This window comes from Pantherophis guttatus, chromosome 4 (genome assembly GCF_059756535.1).
Source record: "Pantherophis guttatus breed Tessera chromosome 4, ASM5975653v1, whole genome shotgun sequence".
NCBI lineage: Eukaryota > Metazoa > Chordata > Lepidosauria > Squamata > Colubridae > Pantherophis > Pantherophis guttatus.
This window is the reverse complement of record NC_142066.1, coordinates 145,956,383-145,979,376: the sequence shown is the minus strand read 5'-3', so window position 1 is coordinate 145,979,376 and position 22,994 is coordinate 145,956,383. Positions and strand designations below refer to the sequence as shown.

Sequence of the window (22,994 nt, the reverse complement as noted above, 5' to 3'; positions counted from 1 at the left end):
AACTCAGACTACACGTCGTCTGAATAGTTTTTATCCCAGAGCTATAATTGCATTCAAAAATGAACTAAAGGGCCACCATCAGTGAGCTGTTGGACAGCATTACTTGGTCTGTTGTGTGGATGTTTGGGTGAATTAGGGGTGGGGAATTTGTGGTGGGTGGGGGTGTTTTGGGGGATTGTTATGTGTGCTGGACCTGGTCTTTCAGTGTTAGATGAATTTCGTTGTATGGGTGTACTGTGTATACATGTACAATGACAATAAAGTTATTATTATGTGTCACGCACTGGCCACGCCCACACCCTGTTTAGTGAAGGAGGGAAAAGGCACGATATGTCACATTATGATGCCATGATGACGCGAATTTGACACCGCTGTTCTAGTTGGTGAAAGGCCATTTAAATGACAGCACATAGCTGATGTTGGCTAACCTCACACAAGGTAAACAGGATCAGAGCCAGTTTAATACCGAGACTGGAATTAACCAGGAAATAATAGGTATATAAGCTCTTGAAAAACACCCAAGAAGGTATCAGCAAACTATTCTTGTCTCATTGCCAAGAAATGTATTGTATATAGTTTATTGAAAGAGACTTTACTTTCGAAAACTTGGGGAAAGTAAGGGAGACTTTAACTATGATGTCAGAGAGCCTCAGAAGGCTAGAATAAATTATTCTATAAAAAGTATTGTATTTACTTCTTAGAGAATTTTATCAATTTATTGGAACAACTAACTAATGGGTCACAGAGAACTTACCACAGGTGAGCGTATTAACTCTTGTAGCAGAATAACAGCAAGAGATGAAAAGGAACAATTTACTTCATTTCATGGGCAACATACTTTCCACCCAATGTTTTATTCTGACAGGGGAGATAGACAGCTGGGAGCTAGTGGTTGACCCAAAGGCATGTAATAAGCTTCAGAAATGTAAAATGAGTCTTCCCAGTTTTGCTTTTCATGGTAGATTAGTACACATATTAATGTGTGTATGGTCGAATAGTGACATGGCGACATGGTCAAATAGTAGGAATCAATCTAAAAAGAAAAGCAATGGAGTTTGGATTTTTTTCTTAATTTTGTTTCCATGATGATGATAGTGATGGCAATTTCTGCTTTGGTCAACCACCAAACTTCTCAGGATCTACAGAATATAAGAAGCTCCCTTCTACCTGAACTGTGTTATTCCAGCAGTTCTACCTTGTTCATTTAGACTTGCCACCTGCAAACGACTATGGATAAGTCATTCATAATTATGCTGTTTATGAAAATGAAGGAAAGAGGAAAAGTGGGCGAGAGTACTTATGCACTTCTGCTTCCAGTTGTCACCACATAAGCATAAAATTTTCCTTCTGTTTTTCCTTAAATGATGGAATATACACAGTGTGCACAGAAAGCTTATCCCAAAGCTATTTTTCAAGCTGTTTCCTCCCCCCGCACCTTAACCTAACAGGTGATCTGTCTTTGGTGTCCATGTGCCATTGCTTCAGGCAAAAAAAAGAAAAAGTTTTAAATTTCTCCTTGATTCTCAATTGACATTGCTTGGGCTGCCAAATGAAAATGCTTCAATGGTTAGATAGATTGTTAATGTTGCTAATCCTAAAAAGAAAAAGAAAAAAAAGGGGGGAGGGGGGAACATGCCCAGGACAGGATCAAGTGAGTGTACTTGCTGTGAAGGTTTGCAATGACTCCAACAAACAATAATTTAACCTTCATGTCAGACTACAAATAAATTAAAGGACTCTCAAAGAGAGCCACAATGAGAAAAGACAGTTCAAAATTAACTCAAAAGAGAAGGATCATATACACAAAGATGTGTATAGACCAAATGACACCAGGTAAAATTCAGCCCTTTGTGGTAGTCTAGACAAGAAGAACAAATCATGAACATTAACACTATATTGATTGTAAGAATCTTGCAAGTCTGAAAGTATTTCTTTCCTCCTTTATGTTTAGTTTGCAGAAAGCTAGGGAGACTCCCTTCTGAACCATTTCCCATGCTCCCTTTTTTTTCCGGTGGGCCGAGATACCTTTTGCATGATGGTTGTCTAAGCCTGTGTCACTTCCTCCTGCCTTCCAAGGTCATTCCCAGATCAAGCCAATCACCTCTGGAAAAGACAATCTTTGATAGAATTCTGGATTTCACAACTACTCTAACCAATTTCCCCATTACAAAATGCAGTTCACTCTAAATATTTATGCCTGTGTCCATAAGTGTGTGAATGAAGGAATAACCATAAAGAAGATTATCTTTGAAGGATCAACTCATTCCCTGGGTACCCACCTATCCATGTGCTACCATCTGAGATAAGGTAGATGATAATTTCTAAAAAAGCATTTTTTATTGTGGACCTCAGTCGAGGAACGCCTTCCGTAGAGAGACAAATTTTCTGCGTGTTTTCTTGATATCTCGGTACCAGAGAAAGTTTTTTCCCATGAAAACATTCCCAAGATAATTCTAATATATGATTTTCCATTCTCATGATTCCCACAATTGTCTGCTGGCTGTGGATACAGAGAAATGTACCCAGAAATAATATAAACCAGTACAAAAGGAATGAATAATTGCAAGGAAGAATTCAAGATAGGTTTGTTATTTTGTCTGCATTCTCTTGTTCTGAATTACAGCTTACATCCTAGGAGACTTTGGACCAAGCAGCAAGTTTTAAGCAAGGATTTCTTATCCAGCAAGAACCCCAGTCTAGGAGGAGGGTCTTTCAGTCCTCTGTAGCAAAGTGGAATTTTAGACAGAGGTAAATAGGAAATCAACTACTCATGAAACCAGTAGTTTCCAACAGGAAAAGAAGGAATTTAAAAAAAAAACCTGTACTATGTTTCCCACTGAGGAATGGAATACTCACATTGACCCGCCCTGAGTCTCTGGAGAGGGGCGGCATATAAATTTAATAATAAATAAATAAATAAATAAATAAGACATTTCATGCTCAACTCCTTCTCCTATTACCTTTGTTTGCTTTCTTTGTCCTGGTTTTACAATGCTATGGAGGTGAAGGTCTCCTTCACCAATTACACATCACTAAACTATCACCCAGTGGCAGAAATATCCCAAACATCTGAGAAGAACCTGCTAAAGAAATCCAAAACAAAAGTATTCCATGCTTAATGTCCACTCATTCAGTAACCATTACAATGGTGCTGAATGAGGAGGATTTACAATAGGTGCAGCTGTTGAAGAAACCCCTTCACCCACAATGGTCTCATGATCACAATAAGGTGCTTGGCAACCAGATCAAAATTACAGTGTCATAGTGTTCTGCCAAGCAAAGTCAATGAAGAAGTTGGCAGGAGATCCAAATAATGACCACCTGTCTGGGTGTTTGCTGCAACCCCGCAGAATTCAGTTAATGACTGCGACTGCCATAAATTGGACCAGTCATGTGACATTGTACCTTATGCCTGAGTCACTTAGTAATGGGTTTCTGGTTCCAAAACAAAGACTTCCGTTCTCTTCACTCAAGGAATACCTTGGTAGGGAACATCAATCCCAAAGATGAGTTGAGATGATGTATCAGGGCTGAATGCATTTTGATTCAGGCTGAATTTTTGGAAGTCTTCCTGTTGTTTTATTTCCTTCTTTCCCTATCTTTAGTTCCCAACATTGGGAGAAAGCTTCAAAGAAAAACAGGCTCAAGAAAGATGTGAATCTACATATTTTGCAAAGAGCAAACGTTTTCTGGAACCCTTAACCAAGGAGTTTGAGCTGGTTCTGAACTCCCCCCCCTTTCTGAACTGCCCTCCCTTGAAAAAGGAGGAAGAAAAATGCTATCAGCAAACATTTGCAACCCTCTATGTATACTGTCTATCCCCCCTTATATGTTTCCATACAGTTCTGAGATATTGGCAATTATTATTTAAGTCAAAAGGGAAAAAGAAGAATAATTTACACTATCCATCATTGTTTCCTTGTATGAATAAATTACAAGACACCGCAGCAAATCAATTGTGGGGAAAGAAACAGCCCATGCCAAACACCGTGCTTATGTGTATAATTTCCTTAATGTTTTCCATCCTCATATATCAAAAATACAGAATGAATTTGGCAAACCTGATGCAGGAGAAAGCTCATTATGCCAAAGTCTCGCAGCCAGACCACATAATAAGAGAGAGAAAAAAGGGAATATCTAATCCTCTAGAAGTAGCAATAAGATCTTTGGGGCCTGATTGTCCTTCCCAATTTCTTTTCCGAAGAGGTTCATATTGTAGAAAATAACTTCTTACGTGATGAGATTTAGAACTTACAATTTCACAGTTCATGGTTTGTCTAGGAACTTTCTTAAGCAATGGCCGATTCAAATCTACTGGAGGCCATATGTGAAAAGCTGCTTTCTAACAGATCAGATTTTCCATCTAAACCAGTATCGCCAAAAGACCGGCTCCTTTGAGTCCTTTTTATTGAGAAATAAAAAGATTTCTCCCATCCCCTGCCTCATCTTTTTTAAAGCACTAAAGAAGCCAAAGATTACTTTTGAAGGAAACATGTCCATTTCTGTCAAGCTGCAGTCCTCACCCCATTCCTAAGAGGTCTGTAAGGGGCGTGCATAAGAGCACCAGCATGCCTACCATCCCTGTCCTAACGTTTCCTCTATTTGTATCTATTTTATGTATTCAATTCATGCTTATACTTATATTTATTACCTAATATGTTCTTGACAAATAAATAAATAAAATAAAATAAATAATACATCAGTGGAATCCCACCCCTTCCAAAGTTCTGAAGTGGGAGATTAATAAAAAGTATAGGATAATCTCTAAAATAAACTTCACCTTATCAAAAAAGCAGATTCTCTCTCCAAAAATTCAGGAATAATCTTAGTCTAACTATATCAATGACCCAGTTTCACATGCTTGGCATGATTCTGTCTCCACTGAAGCATCTCATTCCCCACAAAATGTCCTATGGTTTCTGGCCATCAAAAGTTGCCTATCCCAGTTAGTATGAAAGATACATTTTGGTAGACAGTGTTTTTCAACCTTGACTATTTTTATATGTGGACTTCAACTCCCAGAATGCTGGCTGGGGAATTCTGGGAATTGAAGTCCACACATCTTAAAGTTGTCAAGGTTAAGAAACACTGTTCAAGAGTCTTTACTAGACTTTACAGCATACATTCTTTATGCATTTACAACACTACTTCTACCTTTGAAGACTGAAGAGAAAAAACTCCAGAGATGATTCCATTTTGCCAAAATACAGCAATCTCATGATTTACAGTGAGATTACACTCTTTCCAACACCTCTTACATATTTCCTGCTAATACTAAATCATACATCACATGCACATTAAAATTAGGAGATAATTTATGCAAGGTGTATCAGTTAATATTAATCAGCTATTAGGCATGCTCAGTTTTGAGTTCTGGGGATATTTTATGGCTCTTTAGAACAATAGGTTCCTGTTTTTCAGTTCAGTTTGCCTTTCCTGTTATCTCATTCAGTTATCTTTCCCTAGCTAGCCATTTCCTCTCACAGCTGTTTTTACAGCTTATATTCTTCCTTTTTCCACTTTGAAAACCCAACTAATTTTTGCCTATATGTCTATCTTACAAACTGCCTTTATTTTCTACCATTTCCTCACTCCTATCCATTGTAGTTTCTTTGTCAGGCTTGTTTCTCCACTCAGTAAGCTTCCACTACACAGCAGGTTCAATTTAAAAATTTTCTTTCGATATTAAATTTTGAAGACCATTCACTTTTTCCTATCACCTGGTACTCAACTGCTTTGAAACTCATCAAATTTGGTACTCAACACATTCTGATGTGAAAATGTTGTCCCGGTACTTATTGTTTGTTTGGTACTGAGTGCATAAGCTAGAATCTGTTCCTATTGTCTGTCTTGTGATTCACTACATTATTCCTTAGAGGAAACATTTGTTTGGTGCTTATTATTTTTGGTACTCATTGTGCCTCCTGGAACCAATTAATGATGAGTACCGAGATACTACTGTACAAGATTTACAATGTAGAAGTGCCCCAGACATTTTCCTCTTCTACAAGGTATCTTACCTTCAATTGCAGGTAGAAATAATAATCTAGCAACACTTTTTGTTGAGAAAATTTGCACTGATTCTTCTGTTGTTTTAAGAAACTTCAAAAAAACCTGACTAAAAAAGAGAAAGCAGTCCAAAGATAATTATATATACGCTCCATAATTTGACTCATTTTCATATGAAGTTTAAGGTAAAGGTAAAGTTTGCCCGGCACATGCATGCTAGTCATTCCCGACTCCATGGGGTGGTGCTCATCTCCGTTTCAAAGCCAAAGAGCCAGCGCTGTCGGAAGACATCTCCGTGGTCATGTGGCCGGCATGACTAAACGCTGAAGGCTCACAGAGCACTGTTACTTCCCACCAAAGTGGTCCCTACTTTTCTATTTGCATTTTTTATGTGCTTTTGAACTGCTAGGCTGGCAGAAGCTGGGACAAATAACAGGAGCTCACTCAGTTACGCGGCACTAGGGATTCGAACCGCTGAATTGCCTATCTTCTGATTGACAAGCTCAGCATCTTAGCCACTGAGCAACCACGTCCTTCATATGAAGATTATATTGCTGTAATTTTATAACTATTGGGATATGAAAATATTTGTATTTCTTTCTTTCTAAAAGAGAGCCCTATTTTTTATGTTAACCACCAATAAATCACAACCAAGAAGTGAGTCCATTTTCCACATAACAGAAGGGTCATTCCAAAGGCTTACCATGTGGTGTTTCTGATTGTGTGGAGAGGCGGTGATCTGTGGCATCCAGCCATGTGCCAAACTGGGTGTTACAACGTTCCTGCAATCGGTGTGAGATCCTTGGAAGCAGGGTATGAACCCATCCTGAATTCTCTGCTGTTGAACAACAACAATAACAACAAAATATCTTATTACTGTAAGATAATAAATATCCAATCTTACAAAGGTGCTTTTTCAAGAGGCAACTGGACTTAAATGATTTTATAAATGATTTTATAGGCACCAATTCGAAGAAAAACCAGGTGCCTCTTGAAAAAGCACCTTTTGGACAACTATAATCTAGATGACTGAGAATCTCCATAGACATCCAATCTTACAGAAAATAGCTGTAGCAATAGCAGTTTAAGTTCATATACTGCCCCACAGTGCTTTATAGCACTTTCTGGGTGGTTTAAAACAAAGAAGCATTTTCTGCATATTGTCCCTGACAAATTTGGATCCTCATTTTACCAACCTTGGAAAGATGGAAGGCTGAGTCAAACTTGAGCCCCATCAGGATTAAACTCCAGGCTGTGGGTAGAGTTTGCCTGTGATACTGCAGTTTAACCACTGTGCCACCAGAGCTTGTTGTCAAGCTTTATTTTATTTTATTTTTTTGTATCATAACTTTGTTTCTAAGTTATGTTATCTCAAATACATCAACAGCCTGTGGCTCGAAGAGTTCTGCCTCAGTTTTCACAGGGGCACAGATTGTTCAAATTGATATAGTCAGTGTCAGAGGCTGACACAGATAATAGTTCATGAGAGAATAAATGTTAATGTAGACTAGCATCATGAAAGAAAGAAAACTGGTTTGCCTATTAGAGATAACGAGAGGCCCCATTTCACATTTGAAACCATCAGTCCTACCAGACTAAGAAAACAATGCCATGAAGATCAGAATTACTTTTTTTCAAGTAGTCCTTGACTTTTGACTCCAATTGGGACCAGAATTTCCATGGTTAAGCAAGGTGGTTGCTAAGTGAGCTGCAGTTAATTTTATGATTCCTTTTCCAGGCTGTTAAGCAAAACATTGCAGTTATTAAGTGAATCAGGAGGTTGTTAAGTGAATCCTTTGCTTGCTGGAAGATGGCTGGGAAGGTTGCAGATGGTATTCATATGATCCTGGGGAGCTGCAACCATTGTAAATACATGTTGATTGTCAAGCGTCTGGATTTTGTTCTTGTGACTATGAAGATGGTTATAAGTCAAGGCTGTTATCTGTACTGTTACAGCCATAGTACAAAATCGTGTAAGTCTGAATGTACTTCTTCCCTTCCTTTATTTCTGTGTGAACTAGAAAGGGGCTTGTCTGAGATATTTTCTGAAGTTAATTTCTTGGTCTGGGTTCGTACTCCTTTTATCTGAAAGTGATTCTTCCTCTTGTCCTACATGCCATTCCCGCTGCCCTCTACAGAAACGGCTGTTCTGACCAGTCCAGAAACAACCCTGAATGATAAATGAGGGTCTGAGCTCTAAAGATACTACATATTGAGTTTAAAATATTTCAAATGCTACATGTTTTGCACAACCTGAATGCACTTTGGGAGAAGATCATGAGATGGGAAAACTCAAGCAAAGGGGATGCTATGTAGGCAGAATTCTGAAAAATAACAATAGGTGGGATTAAAAAAAATATTTCAAAGAAAAAGTATGCAAGATTATAGAGACAGTAACAATTCAAGATAATCATGTATAGTAGTGTGTGGTAGGGGAGATGAATAAATATCAGGCAATGGAGTGCTAGAAAGATTGCTCAAAACACAATAAAATTTAGGAGCTTCATTTTTCTGAAGTGGAACAAAACAAAAATTTAAGTTTATGGGAGGTTGACTGTGTGTGTGTGTGTGTGTGTGTGTGTTTGTGTGTGTGTTTACTTCTGGGATCCCACTCCCTCTCTCCCCCCTTCTCTCTCTCTCCCTCCCTCCTTCCCTCCGTTTCTGTGTGTATGCCTAGGAGGAAAGGCAGAAAGAAGAAACTTCACACCAGCAATCTCTTAGATGAAGAGAAAACTGAGTGTAAGTTCTTAATTCTTTGTCGATACCCTTCTGTCTTCTTTTTTCCTTAAGTTTCATAAACTTTATTTAATATTATCTTAATTTAAAATACAAATGAAATTAAAGACAGGAATAGGAAATAGGGAAATAGGGAAAGAAGACAAGGGGAAAGTGATTTGAGGAAAAGGAAAAAAAGCAGTGGCTTCAAAAAAAATTGCTGTTGTATAGGACAAAACGGACTTTCTCTCTCAACTTTTTACTTTTATTCAATTAGTAAGTACTAGCCATTTCTATAACAACAAGCTAATCTAATTATCAAAACAGTCAAAATTACATTTTTTCTGTTTTGAGCACAAAGTCTACAAGCAGTCTTTAAGTAGAAAAAAGGCTAGATACATTCTTTTTCTTAATTAAAACAATTAATTTTGTTATCTCCGTCAGTTCCATTCCTTTTTCCATCAATTTCTTCCATAGTGGGAATTGACATATCTTTCCATTTTGGCACATATAAAATTCTCACTGAAATTGTTTAACATAGATAGTAACAAGGTTCAATTTGTCCCAAGATGTTTATCCAATAGTGCTAAGAGGAAAACTAATAAAAGTCTGAATACAATATATTTTTCACCCATCCTACTAGCATCTAACTATCTGGGTGGAAGAATCCTGCTACAATTGTGCTGTAGATATTCAGATGATGAGTCCAATAAACAGTAAGACTGACTTTCACCTACTAGACTTTTAAATTTGTTTTATTGAGTTTTCACAAATTAAACTTTTCTTATTCACTTCTTGTGCATGACTGTGATCATTTACATATCATCACACTACAATTCACCTATACTCTGTACATTTTTACTAAATCTACCATTCTATTTTGTCTGTTTTTTCCCCATTTTTCTATTTTCGATCCAATTGTACCATTTTCGTAAAAATCTGAGTCCATCAATCCTTTCAATTCAAGCGTCAATTTGTCCATTTCAGCGCAATCCAATGCTTTTTTAATTATTAAGTCTTCAGAGGGTGCATTTGTGCTTTTCCAACATTGCACAAAGGCCAATCTTGCCGCAGTTGTCATGTGTAAGATGTTGGTTTTTTTTCCCATAATTCCTTTTCATTATTCCTAAAAGAAACAATTCCGGTGTGTATTCTATCTGGGAGCCTGTTACTTCCTGCATCCAACTATGTATTTTCATCCAATATTTTTGTTTCGGAGCATAACCACCATGTATGAAAGAAGGTACCTTGCTTTTGTCCACATTTCCAACAGTTGGGGTTTAAATTTGGATATATTTTTGCCAATCTAGAAGGTGCCAAATACCAACGATAAAACATTTTGTATTGATTATCTTTATATTTTGACGATCTGGTTAATTTGTAATTTCTATTCCAAATTGTTTCCCAATCCTCTAATTCAATATCATGCCCAACATTTTTTGCCCAAGCTATCATAGCACCCTTTACTATGTCTTCAGCTCTATCGAATTCTAGTAGATAGTTGTAAATTTTGGTAATTAATTTTTCATCCCAGCCAATCAATATTTTATCCAATTGTTGTGGCTGCATTTCAATTCCATATTTATCTTTATCTTTTATATATTGTGATTTTAATTGCAAGCAAGGCCACCAATCTATATTTATTCCCTGTTCTTCCAATTCTTGAGGTTTCTAACTAGTTCTCTTCCTTGTCAAGAGGCAAAATTGTTCACTTAGTATTAGCTTGCAAGTAATCTGAGTTTCAAAAAGGATGTTGGGGCAATCCTCTCCATAACTAAATTAAATGAAAGTGTGACTCTAAGCAGGTGGCAGCTTTGATTTGAGATAGTAAAAAGTGAAGGGTTGACACTAAAGGGAATTAAAGGACTGATTTCACTTATTGGAGTACATTTATTTCAACCCTACATCCATTAAGGGCACTATACTGACAGTGCACACAAACCTTTTAAACTGAGAAATTGTAGGTTCCATGAATTCTAAGGGACTGGCTTTGTCATTATACTGATATAAAAATTCCAGGAAGCAATTGATTTGAAGAACCCTTCATCACTTCACTCTTACTAGATAAAATGATACATACTTCAGTGCTAAAACAGAAACCAAATGGCATGAGGACTCTGGATTGATAAAAAAAAGAATATCTGAAAAAAAGACATTATAGCAGTCATGGATGAAGGCATACTAATTAGCAATGGAGCATCATGGGCTTCCTTCTTGGAAAGTTTCTAGGAAATTAAAACTGGGCCTTCACAACTCATGATTTCTGAGGTCCAGTAGAAGGCATCATAAACTTGCCAGCTTCTCCTGGAATTGCATGAATAGGACATTTATCAAATCTTTGATGGGCTCATTTAAAAGTTGCCCTAGCTCAACAGAAAGTTTTTACATGACATATTCTGTTGTGTATATGTCAATGAGTAGAGAAGATTTTGAGAATAGAACCAGAGAGATTCATCTATGGAATCTCATTGGAGGATGCTAAACCAGTCACTCTGTCGCAACACAGCCTATCTTGAAGGATTTTACACGGGAAGAAAGTGCTATATTATGAAAGGCAAGATATAAATCTAATGAAGAAATAAAACCACACATACTCATTCATCACTTTCCCCAATATGAAAAAAAAAAAATTCTCTAGGACAGGGGTGTCAAACTCAAGGCCCACATCCGGCCAACAAGGTGCTTAGATCTGGCCCACAGGGCTGCCCTGGAAACAGCAAAAGACCAGCCCATGGTCCAGTGAAAATGGAGACCGGGAGGGCTGCGCATGGCCCTCCTGGGCTCCGTTTTCAGCCACAACCGCCTCCTGCAGTCCTCTGCCAGTGAAAACAGGGCTGTTTTCGCTGGCAGAGGGCTGCAGGAAGCTGTTGCCACTACAAACAGGGCCTGGGGGATCCTGTGCGGCCCCCCCAGGCTCCGTTTTTGCTGGCAGAGGGCTATCAAAACAAACTAAAAACAAAACAAAAGGAGAAATGTTTCCCCTTTTGCATTTGAGCATACAAGAAGGGACAGGAAAGGACAAAGAGAAAGAAGAAAGACAAAGAAAAAAAAAGAAAAATGGGAAAATAACAAGGAAGGGAAAATAAGGAAAGGGGAAGGAAGAAGAAAGGAGAAGGAAGAAGGAAGGAAAAAGAAGAGAAGAAGGAAGGAAGGAAGGAAGGAAGGAAGGAAGGAAGGAAGGAAGGAAGGAAGGAAGGAAGGAAGGAAAGAAGGAAGATTATAATGAGAGTGAGGGAGGGTCTGAAGGAAGTCCTGCCTTAGCACTTGGCCACCATGGATGTCCCTGACACGAGTGATGTTGAGCTGGCCATGCCTCCCCCCCAACCTCCCCAAGGTCAGATACCACCCTGATGTGGCCCTCAATGAAATTGAGTTTGACACCACTGCTCTAGGAGACTGACAAGTTGGAACAACACCTGAACAGACATGGATTGCTATTACCACTTGTTTGTTAGTTTGATAGGTAAAGGCTGGGTTGATCATTCACCTCTGCAGGTGATCCGTAATGGCAAACATTTGGGCTGCAATGGAAATTAAATGAGTATATTAAAAAATATTAAAACACATTCCCTATTAATCTGGCCTCCAAACTTTAAAATACCATAAAATTTTAATATATATAATTTTAAAAAGAATAAAGGATAGATGCCACATAAGAAGAGACGAACCATTTTTATTTCTAACATGGCATTGCTCACATATCTTTAGAAAGGAAAAGGCAACATATATGGTTCTCATCCCTTCTTCTATCTTTAAAGCAAGGTAGGGAAGTTGAAAAAGAAAGAAAGAAGGACTAACAAAAAGTTCCAGGGAGCTCCATGGCTGAATAGAGGATTTGACACTGTGGCCACTACTGCACAATTTGTACATTTGTCTGAAATGGAGTAGGGTGAACCTATGGCATGTGTGCCACAGGTGGCTAGTGGGCCCATATCTGTGGGCATGCGAGTGTTGCCCTAGCTCCATTCCAGCGCGCATGCGCGTGCCAGCCAGCTGATTTTCGGGCCTTCTGGGCCCACTAGAAATCAGGAAATGGGCTGTTTCTGGCCTCTGGAGGGCCTGGGGGGTGGGGAAGGCCGTTTTTGCCCTCCCCAGGCTCCAAGAAAGCCTCTGGAGCCTGGGGAGGGCAAAAAATGGGCCCACCGTGCCATTGTGTGCCAAATGTGGGGGGAGCGCAGGGTGCATTGAATTATGGGTGTGGGCGATCCCTCCACACTCCCCCCCCCTTTTGGCACACGATGGCAAAAAGGTTAGCCATCACTGGTGTAGGGTCTCCTGCTTGAGCAGAAGGTTGGACTAGAAGGCCTTTCCAACTCTGTATTTCCATATTTCATATGAATATCACTTCACGTCGTATGGCCACAGCAGTTCATAGGACTGTATCAATGGTGGGTTGCCCCCGGTTCGGACTGGTTCACAAGAAAAACCAGTGGAGGCCCCGCCCACCACCCTGGATGTCATCATCAGCAATCTGTGCATGCGCAGAAGCTTGCTTCCCTCGCGCACACGCGCAATCCCATTACAAAGTGGTAGTAAAGGTAAGTAGAACCCACCTCTGGACTGTATCACCTTTTGCTTTGATTGCAGTTGTGTTAGTGGAATCCTTGAAGAAGAACACAAATGCTCTTCACAGCCAAGTTCACGCCTGGAGATGACTACCTGTGCTCTAATTATATGTGCAAGTTCTCAGAAATGCTTTTGAATATGGATGACATAAAATTCCATGATACAGATACAAAAAAGACCTAGGAATATAACATGCTAGCAGCTGTCTTTATGGACTTGGTGTCTGTGTTTGTACGTACGCATGCTCAAGGATTTATGACTTTCTGAAAATAAAAGCACACAAGAAATATATTGAAGCTGATGATGCTGAAGTATGATTATGGTTCATCAGATTTTCTGACATTTGAGCTATAAATTAAATACAGACTACATTGTAATGTAAAGTCCGTGTCTACTTATTTAATCTAATCAAGTCTCAAATACTTTCTTTAGCAGGCTAATAGCCTCTTAAAGAAATACGGGGCAGTTCTGCATTTCATTTATGTGATGGATGGGATGGGAAGATAAATTTAATAGGAGATGAGTACCTTAGGGCAAGGAAAATTGTGGCTTTTGTAGTCTGTATCACTCATATTTTGCTATCAAGATGCTTTTTCCAAAAGTTCCCAGTATTTTCCTAGATCTGCTGGATCAAAATATGGGTCCTAACTAGACTTCCTGATTCTAAGAATAAATGGAAAAATACTCATTGAAACTTACTAGCAATATCCATAAATAACAGTTTATTCATTCGTGCTCCACAATGGCTCATATTCAGATATATTTGTCCTCTATTCATTGAATGCTGATATCAATTGCACTATAAAGCAGACAGCCATTAACACACACCATAACACAAAATGTGGCCAGTAAAATATGCTTTATATGAAGAAGCTTCTTTCTTCACATTGCTTCTAATGTGCATTCAAAGTTGTGGTATGATAAAAGGTAACCAAACAACCTTTTTTCGACTATTTGATCAGAAATTGTACACTCCATTAAAATTCTGTCTTGATTCATTTAAGTGTCCCTTTCTTCCCAGTAAAAGTATCCAAATATTTTAGCTTTGTATCATATAGGAAGTATTCAAACTACTTGCTCATTTTCATATTTTTTTTCTTAGTTGTAAGATGTCTTGCTTTGAACTCTTTGAATTTTCTGACAATGAGAACAACCAATCAACTTGCCTTCAGAAGTTGTGGGAGCTTCATCACTGAAGGCCTTCAAGAAGAGATTGGACTGCCGTTTGTCAGAAACGGTGTAGGGCAGGGGTGTCAAACTCGATTTCATTGAGGATTGCATCAGGGTTGCGTTTGACCAGGTTGGGCATGGCCAGCATTTGTTTGTTTGTTTGTTTGTTTGTTTGTTTGTTTGTTTGTTTGTTTATTTATTTATTTATTTATTTATTTATTTATTTATTTATTTATTTATTTATTTATTTATTTATTTATTTATTGTTAGTTCGATTTATATGCCGCCCTTTTCCGGAGACTCCATTTTCAGCTGGAATGGCCTCCTGCAACCCTCTGCCAGAGAAAACAGAGCTCGGGGAGGGCCACACACGGCCCACAAACAGAGCCCACGTAAGCTCTGTTTTGGCTGGGATGGCCTCCTGCAACCCTCTTCCAGAGAAAACGGAGCTCAGGAGGGCTTTGCGCAACCCTCTTGAGCTCCATTTTCACTGCCAGAGGCACCACATGCTGGTCCTTTGCAATTTCCAGGGTGGCCCTGTGGGCCAAATCTAAGCACCTTGCGGGCCAGATCCAGCCTCTGGGCCTTGAGTTTGACACCCCTGGTGTAGGGTAACTTGTTTGGGTGAGGTGTTGGACTAGATGACTTACAAGATCCCTTCCAACTCTGTTAATCTGCTAAATCTGTTGAACTCAAGCAGCCAAAGTGAATTGGTAGAAAAAGTCTAAGACACTGTATCACCACTACCGAAAAATGGAGTAGTTGTTTAATCTTCGTTTTCATTATCGCAAATAGTTTGGTGGGACAGGTCTGATTTTAATTAAAGTAATGGAAACGAATATTGGTGTAGATAGTTCTCAGTTTACCACAGTTCATTTAGTCACTGTTCGAACTTACACTGAAAAAAAGTGGCTTATGATCATTTTTCACACTTATGGTCACTGCAGCATCCCCATGGTCACGTGTTCAAAATTCACTTGGCAACGAGCTCATATTTATGATGGTTGCAGTGTGTCTGGGTCATGTGATCCCCTTTTGCGACCCTCTGACAAGCAAAGTCAATGGGGAAGCCAGGTTCACTTAACAATTGTGTGACTAACTTAACACCTGCAAATGATTCACTTAACAACTCTGGCAAGAAAAGTCATAATGGGGCAAAACTCACTTAACAAATGTCTAACTTAGCAACAGAAGTTTTGGGGTCACTTACGGTCATAAGCGGAGGGTTACCTGTATCTATTTTCTAAGTAAAAATGAGCATATCCTGAATCACTGATAATGACATTAAATATAAATCCTTCTGAGAATGGGCTCAAATCCATGAGGATGTGCTCCAGCACGAGTCCAAAAGTTCAGAAGACTAAATCTCTGATCCCGCTGAACAACCCACATTGGATCCTGCAATATTATCCTGGGATCAGGGGTGAAATCCAATTTTTTTCCCTACCGGTTCTGTGGGCGTGGCTTAGTGGGTGTGGCAGGGAAAAGATATTCCAAAATCTCCATTCCCACCCCACTCCAGTGGGAAAGATATTGCAAAATCTCCATTCCCATCCCGCTCTGTGGCCAGCCAGAGTTGGTATTTGCTGGTTCTCCGAATTACTCAAAATTTCCACTACCAGTTCTCCAGAACCTGTTAGAACCTGCTGGATTTCACCCCTGCCTGAGATACATATATATGCCTTCATTCGGTAATCCTTCTGTATCGTGTTGCTTTTATGAATCATGATGGGCATGGATGGAAGTCTCAAACATTATAAAAATATATATACATGGTTAGTAAAATGTATCTCTATGTGATGAGTGCAAAGGAATGTATTTCAATTTATAGTAAGAATGCTGCTGGTTTGGCAGGCTGCCTTTTGAGCTGAGCTAATGATGATTTTACCTATAAATAAATAAATACATTTATGTTTCATGGCAGGTACTGTCTTTCATGGTTTTTGATCTGAATTTATCATATGTATTCGATTCATTTGCAATGGATTATCAGCTGGGTTTAGGTTATCTTTTTCCCCTGCTGAAGCAAACACCAAGTTTCTATTAATATATATATATATAATCCCCATAAAAGGGTAAATTGAATTATTTTTCTGTCACTACCATTTACATTTTAATGAGTTCTAAAATGGAAATAGAACAAGTTAAATGAAATCAATATATAGACCACTATTTTTCATTTGAACAGGAATTATGCAAAATATTGTAGTTGTTCTCGACGAGCGACATTATTTGGCTTCAAAACAATATGTAGGGACCATAAATTTTCATAAGTATGCTAGGGCTATAAAAAGGACACCAGTTTTGGCAGCAGGATAGAAGCGAATGAGACTTTTTCCTGCTAGTTTATTATTATTACAGATTATTGAATGCTAAAATGGTAAATAAATATTCAGGTTGCATGACTAAGAACTCTAACTCCACTGAAGTTTCTTCTGCTGTTGCAATACACAAATAAGTCCGCCCCTCTCTTTTGAATATAAGCTATTAGGAAATTCATCTAAGGTAAAAAGAAAAAGTTGAAATTGTCCAAGAAGAATTATCACGTTAATCACAAGCAAAAATAAAGCAGAATCTAATTAAACATAACACTGTATCTAGTTCATCGCTAACAAATAAGCAATCCATTTCAGGATTATTTCTAGTAATTGATGCTGGTGCCCCAATGTTTCAGTCAAGTGTCTTTCCCATCCAACATGCGAACTGTGTATGCCTACCTCTTAACAATGAGCCCTTCTATCACTGAATGTAGGGCACTTCAGTTCTGTATCCATTCCTCGATGCTCTAGAACAGGGATCAACAACCCGCTGCTCTGGAGCCACATGTGGCTCTTTCATCCCTCTGCTGCAGCTCCCTGTTGCTGGTTGGCTCCACAATTGATAAGGACAGGTTAGGAAAAAGGATGAGACAGGTAGAGGAAAAAGGATGCCACACTAAGAGGAGACTTTTTGGTGGGGGAACCGACTTCCAGTCGGCAGAGGAAGAGACTATGATGGGGGAACTGGACTTCTGGTCAGCTCCAGAATTGAACAGGAGCTACCAGTTAGGACCTTTGTGGCTCTTTGAGTGTTTAAGGTTGCCGATTCCTGCTCTAGAAGCAAAATGAAAACAAATCACAGTTATCTTGGTGTTGTTTATCACCTTTAAAGACCTTTATGACATGGGACCAGATTATCTGAGGAACTGTCTTACCCCAATGGGATTGATTTGCCCCACTCACTCTGGCAGAAGAGGCCTTCTTTGAAGTTCGTTAGCCAAGGAATTTGAGCTAATGGTCAAGGATAAAAGCCTTCTCTGCCATGGCTCCCGAGCTCTGGAACATCTTGCTATTGGATGTAGGATCTGCCTCCATCTATCTGGCCTTCCAGAAGAGGCTTAAAACCTGACTCTGCTGGTTGGCTTGGGGCCCCGTTGGGAATGCAATAGGCTGGAGGCCGCTGATTGTGTAAGAGACAAAAGCCCACCTCTGACGGCCCATGCTCTTGGTTTTTAACCTTTATTTCATTTTTGTTAATTTTAATGTTTTGAATGCTTTTATATTTATGTTTTTATGCTATTATAAGCCAGTCACTCTACAAAGTAAGGCAGGTAGTCTATAATGTAAACAAACAAATTAAATCTACAGTCCTCAAAATAGCGAGAACCATTTTCAAGTGGATAAACTTCTGGAAGAGAAGTAGACAAGAGAGCTAGGAGGCAGGATGAACTAAAAGTTCCTGCCTATAGGAAATCAGATTGTTTAGCTGCTGGTAGCTTTCTCTTGATTTCCATCAAACTGCAACTTCAGGTGCACTGAACTAAGCCAGCAAGAAACACAGTTAACAATGTATGGTTGGACAGTAGATTCTGAACTAGCAGAAAGACAATGTAGAAGCCTTACAATGCCTTTGTTCTTTCTCACTTGAAAAATAAGGACCTATAATCTATAGAGGGTACTGGATCTCTGTTTTACCTCATTTCTTCTCAAAAAACACAAAGCATGAATGAAGGCAAATATATATATCCCAGGACAATGTTGCATGATCCAATCTGGGTCAGTTACTGGGACCAGAGGTTTTGTCTTCTGAGCTTTTGACTTGTGCTAGAAACCATTTTCAGGGAACTTCTCTCTAGCTAGCTCCAGCACAAGTCCCTGAAGATGGGCTCCAGCACAAGTCTGAAAGCTTGGAAGTCAAAACATCTGGTCCCAGTGACCAACCTAGATTGGATCCTGCAACATTTGATCCTGTCTGGACCAAATGTCTATGTCAGTGGTTCTCAACCTTCCTAATACCACGACCCTTTAATACAGTTCCTCATGTTGTGGTGACCCCCAACCATAAAATTATTCCTAAAACCATTGAAAATATGTATTTCCCGATGGTCTTAGGCGACCCCTGTGAAAGGGTCGTTCGACCCCCAAAGGGGTCCCGACCCACAGGTTGAGAACCACTGGTCTATGTAGTTCATCAATGTAGGTAAAGTCTCCTATGAACTGAACTCAACTACTAGTGATTTGATGGACATATCCATGCAGTTTTACTGGACATGATACAGAAGAATTTTGCTCTTGTCTTCTTCCAAAAGTTTTTTTCTATTTCCCAGTCTCTCCTGCCCTAATGTCTTCCATCCAAGTGCTAAGTAGACCTGAATCTGCTGAATCTCAAGGTAGTCACGGTTAACTATATGCTTTCTCTTATTGCACTTCAGGATTATTTATATATTAAATTACAACCCATCCTGACTATTAGCCTTATTGGTTGGAGCTGATGAAAGCTATACATTATGGAGAAAATCAGGTTAGAAAAGTTAAATCTAAGTCAACATAACAGAGCTGAATCAGATACCATACTTGTGGTAATCCCACCTGCAGAACATGGTACTTGCCAAATGATCAACTAGTATTTAACACCGTGCCAGTTCTAAAAGTGGTGTTAGAGACATTTTAAGTTATAGGTTCTCAAGAACTTGAGGAAGGCTTCTGGTGAGATATGAGATCATTTAAGTACAGACCACCAAGTATAAAATAAATATAAACTTATTAGAGACTATGGATTTTTTTCTTGTTTGGTGAGGTTAATATGAAAGAAAGATAATCTTTCTGCTCCTGTATTCAGAGCATAAGGTAGAAAACATTTGCAGTGATGTCTCTACATGAACTTTTCAGGTACTCCTTGTGCATAAAGGAAAAGTCCCATTTGACATGACATATGGAGAGAGAAATAACTCTTAGAATTAAATCTCTCATGATAGACAACTGGCTAACCCTGAACAAATAGAAAGAAATACTTCTTTGAATCTGAAATCAAAAATTATATTTACCTCCTGCCCTTAAACACCGGATACAACATTTTAAAAAATTGTTATTCATTTCAAAAGTGAAGATAACATATAATCGTGTGGACATAGTATACAAGTGTATATTTGGAAAAAAGCTGTTGATAAATGGTCTTTACACAACAGGTCAAGAAGGTTTCTGTTTGCCCAAACTTTTGAAATCAAAGAAAAGTGATTTGTATGTTTCCCCTTTTAAAAAGTTCACACATGGTGTCATCTTTTTTTGTTTTAAGCTGTCATTTTGAAAATATGGTGGTGTTTCAATTTAGTGGAGATATATTGAAAGAAAGAGGAACCATGCACACAATTTTAATGTGTTTTTCAAGGTCTGCTGGTATTTGCTGCATTTGTTTTTTTAGTGAGAAGAGAAAATGAGATGGGAAACAAAAAGCAGAACTGGGTGAATGGTTTACAAAATTAGTTTGAACTAACCTAAACTGAGTGGTTTTATGGATCTTAAATCTCATTTTTCTTTTGGATTCTAGATCTTCCTCCTTGCTTTTGTTATCTTCTAGATTTGTTCTTTATAAAAGGTGAGATGGGGAAATTTCTAAATTTTCCAAAGGCATCATTCAGTAAAGTGCTGTTTTCCCAGGTAAACACAGTGAATTGTATACATTCCAATTGGTACTAGAAGATATCACTTTGGTGTTGGGGAAGACTCCTGGAAATACTGTGGGCAGCCAAGAAAACAAACAAATAATAGAATAACAGAATTGGAAGGATCCTTAGAGGTCTTCCAATGCAACCCCTTGCTCTAGCAGAAAACCCTATACCATGGAATAGTACTTCCACTACCATGGAACATTAACAGATCAACCCTGTTACGATATGGTGTAAGCCTAACAGGTTGTCCAGGCAATATATGGACAATATATGTGTTCTATGACTTTAACATGAATATTTATTCTATGACATTAATAAGTACTGCTGAGTCATTGTAATGCTGAGTCATTGTATTCTGATTGGATAAGCTCTGTTGTAACTGTATTTAAGAAGGGAGCTGAAATGTAGTCACTGATGATATGCTACCATCGTGTGTGGATATGCTATCATTGTGATCTGTTACCAGCGTGAATGTGCTGCTGTTTATTACCTACTGCTGTTTTGTATGGTAAGAAGACTTTTGTATCACTGGACTGATTTAACTGGCAAAGACTTGGATTGTTTAAAGACTATGAGATTGTTTTTCACCACAAAGTAAAAACTTTGATAAACCAGTTTGTATGTAATTTATTGATTGCTCTCAGCACCGTTTCCCTGTGCTCTATGCTCTGCTGGTTGGTTAACACAACAATATCCTTAACAAACCCAGAGTTCTCACACAAGGAACAATGACCACACTTAACTTATGCTACTTCAGACATATTATGCAAAGACTAGCTCTCTGGAGAAAGCTCTCATGGTGGGAAAGGTGGAAGGAGAGAATAGTTTGATCAACAACTGGATGGATGGACTTAGATATAGGAGTGATGGGTTGATCATTGGAAGATATGAAAGATCAGGTTAAGGACATAATGGCATTGATAAAATTTATGAATTGAAATGAATTGAAAATAAATTGATGGCAAATAAAGAATTTCCCTCCCTCTCCCTCCCTCCCTCCCTCTTCTTTCAATATTTAATTGATCATAAGAAGGATATTAATATATATGCTGCCCAATTCCCAGCGATTCTGTAAAACTGAGTGTGGGATCACTTCCAACAATGAAGCAGATCAGGGGAATCTCAAACAGAAAAGGACAAAATATTATGATATTTAAACAAACAAAAAAATTAATACTGTGTGAAATGATCTAAAACAATTTCAGTTCCTTTGTTTTCTGTCAAAAGCCATTCAGGATTTTCCCCCTTTGCTGTTTTCCATACAAACAAACAGAAGTTTCCCCATGTCCTTTATTGGAATGTCATTTTACATTTATATGGAATTATAGCAAATAATAATGAATTTTTTTGTAATTTAGAAATAATGAATCATTTGTGTTTTTTAAAAAAAACTAAATGTATTTATAGATGCTGCTTTGAGAGCCAGTTTAGTGTAGTGGTTAAGGCATTAGGAACTAGGAGACTGTGAGTTCTAGTTTTTGTCTAAAATAGTGTAGGTTTTCCTGCTTGAGCAGAGAGTTGGACTAGTCACTAGAAGATCACCAAGGTACCTTCCAACTCTGTTATTCTTTTATTTAGTTTTGCCTTAGGCACAAAGCAGCTGACTTACCCTAAACCTGTCAAATATTTTTTATCAGGGCAACCTGGTCTATCCAAATATGGGATGGAGCACATTGCTTCTGCTTTCGTCTTTCAGCCCCAGTCCAGGAGCCTTCACAGGCAGTCGCTTTCGTGACAAACTATTCTTGTGTAAATATAAACACTTGAGCCAGTCACTTTCTCTCATTCCTAGGAAGGAAGCAATGGCAAAATTTCTGGAAATATCTTGCTATGAAGTCCAGGCAGTCCTCAGAGACGTTTGAAAGAGGAAAAAAAGATGCTCTCTCATTCCAGTTTTGTTCTTTTGCTTCTTCCAGCACTAACAATTTTAGCAAAGGCTTGGTTTCCGGGAATGGACAGGTGAGCTGCTAAAGGATAATGAGGGCTATTAGCGTTGAAGACTGCAGAGCAAATGAATTGAGCTCCTTCAGGAACAGAGCTGAGTACAAAGTTTCTTACTACAGATACACTCACCTACCGCAAAAGTGACTTCTACAGTTATAGATAAATATGCTCTCCTGGGCAAATCTATCTAGAATCAGGAGAAATTCCAGGGAATTATTGCAGAAATATTTCTTCCCTTGTATTTTTAAAAAGCAATACATTCATTACAGAAGTACAATAAACAAAAGAATATTTAAAATAGAATTTTCATTAATCTTCACCATGGTGGGAGAAGCAGAATGAAATTAGGTCTATTAAAAGAAATACAAGGTCCAAAAGTTGTAACGTGCTCATGTGAGGAAGAATAACAGGTAGTCCTTGAGTTACAACCATCAAGGTCATGATGGTTGTTAAACAGGTCAGTCACACAATTGATCTGATTTTATGACTTTTTTTTTTTCAGTAGACATTAAGTGATTGTAACTCAAGGACTACCTGAAATGAATTGAATGCGGAGGAAGAAACAAGTTAGTTCAAGCATAAAAAATGTTAGTTCTTCAAGCATGAAGAATGCAGTTGAAAATAGAGCTCTTAAAAATGAATTAAATCTGTAACAGGATTATCCCTA

At 38.4% G+C, this 22,994-nt stretch overlaps 1 protein-coding gene across 4 annotated transcripts in view; it reads right to left on the bottom strand.

Moving 5' to 3' along the window:
• The window catches only part of ADARB2 (adenosine deaminase RNA specific B2 (inactive)), a 475,071-nt gene that overhangs the window by 315,724 nt on the left and 136,353 nt on the right, over positions 1–22,994 (bottom strand). For all 4 annotated transcript variants that reach the window (XR_004588522.3, XR_004588523.3, XM_034402119.3 and 1 more), the window contains exon 2: positions 6,713–6,847. Coding sequence is in view for 2 of the 4 variants with exons in the window: in XM_034402119.3 (XP_034258010.1) it covers positions 6,713–6,847 (135 nt within the window). In the remaining 2 variants the exon portion in view is untranslated. The remainder of the gene's footprint in view (positions 1–6,712; positions 6,848–22,994) is intronic.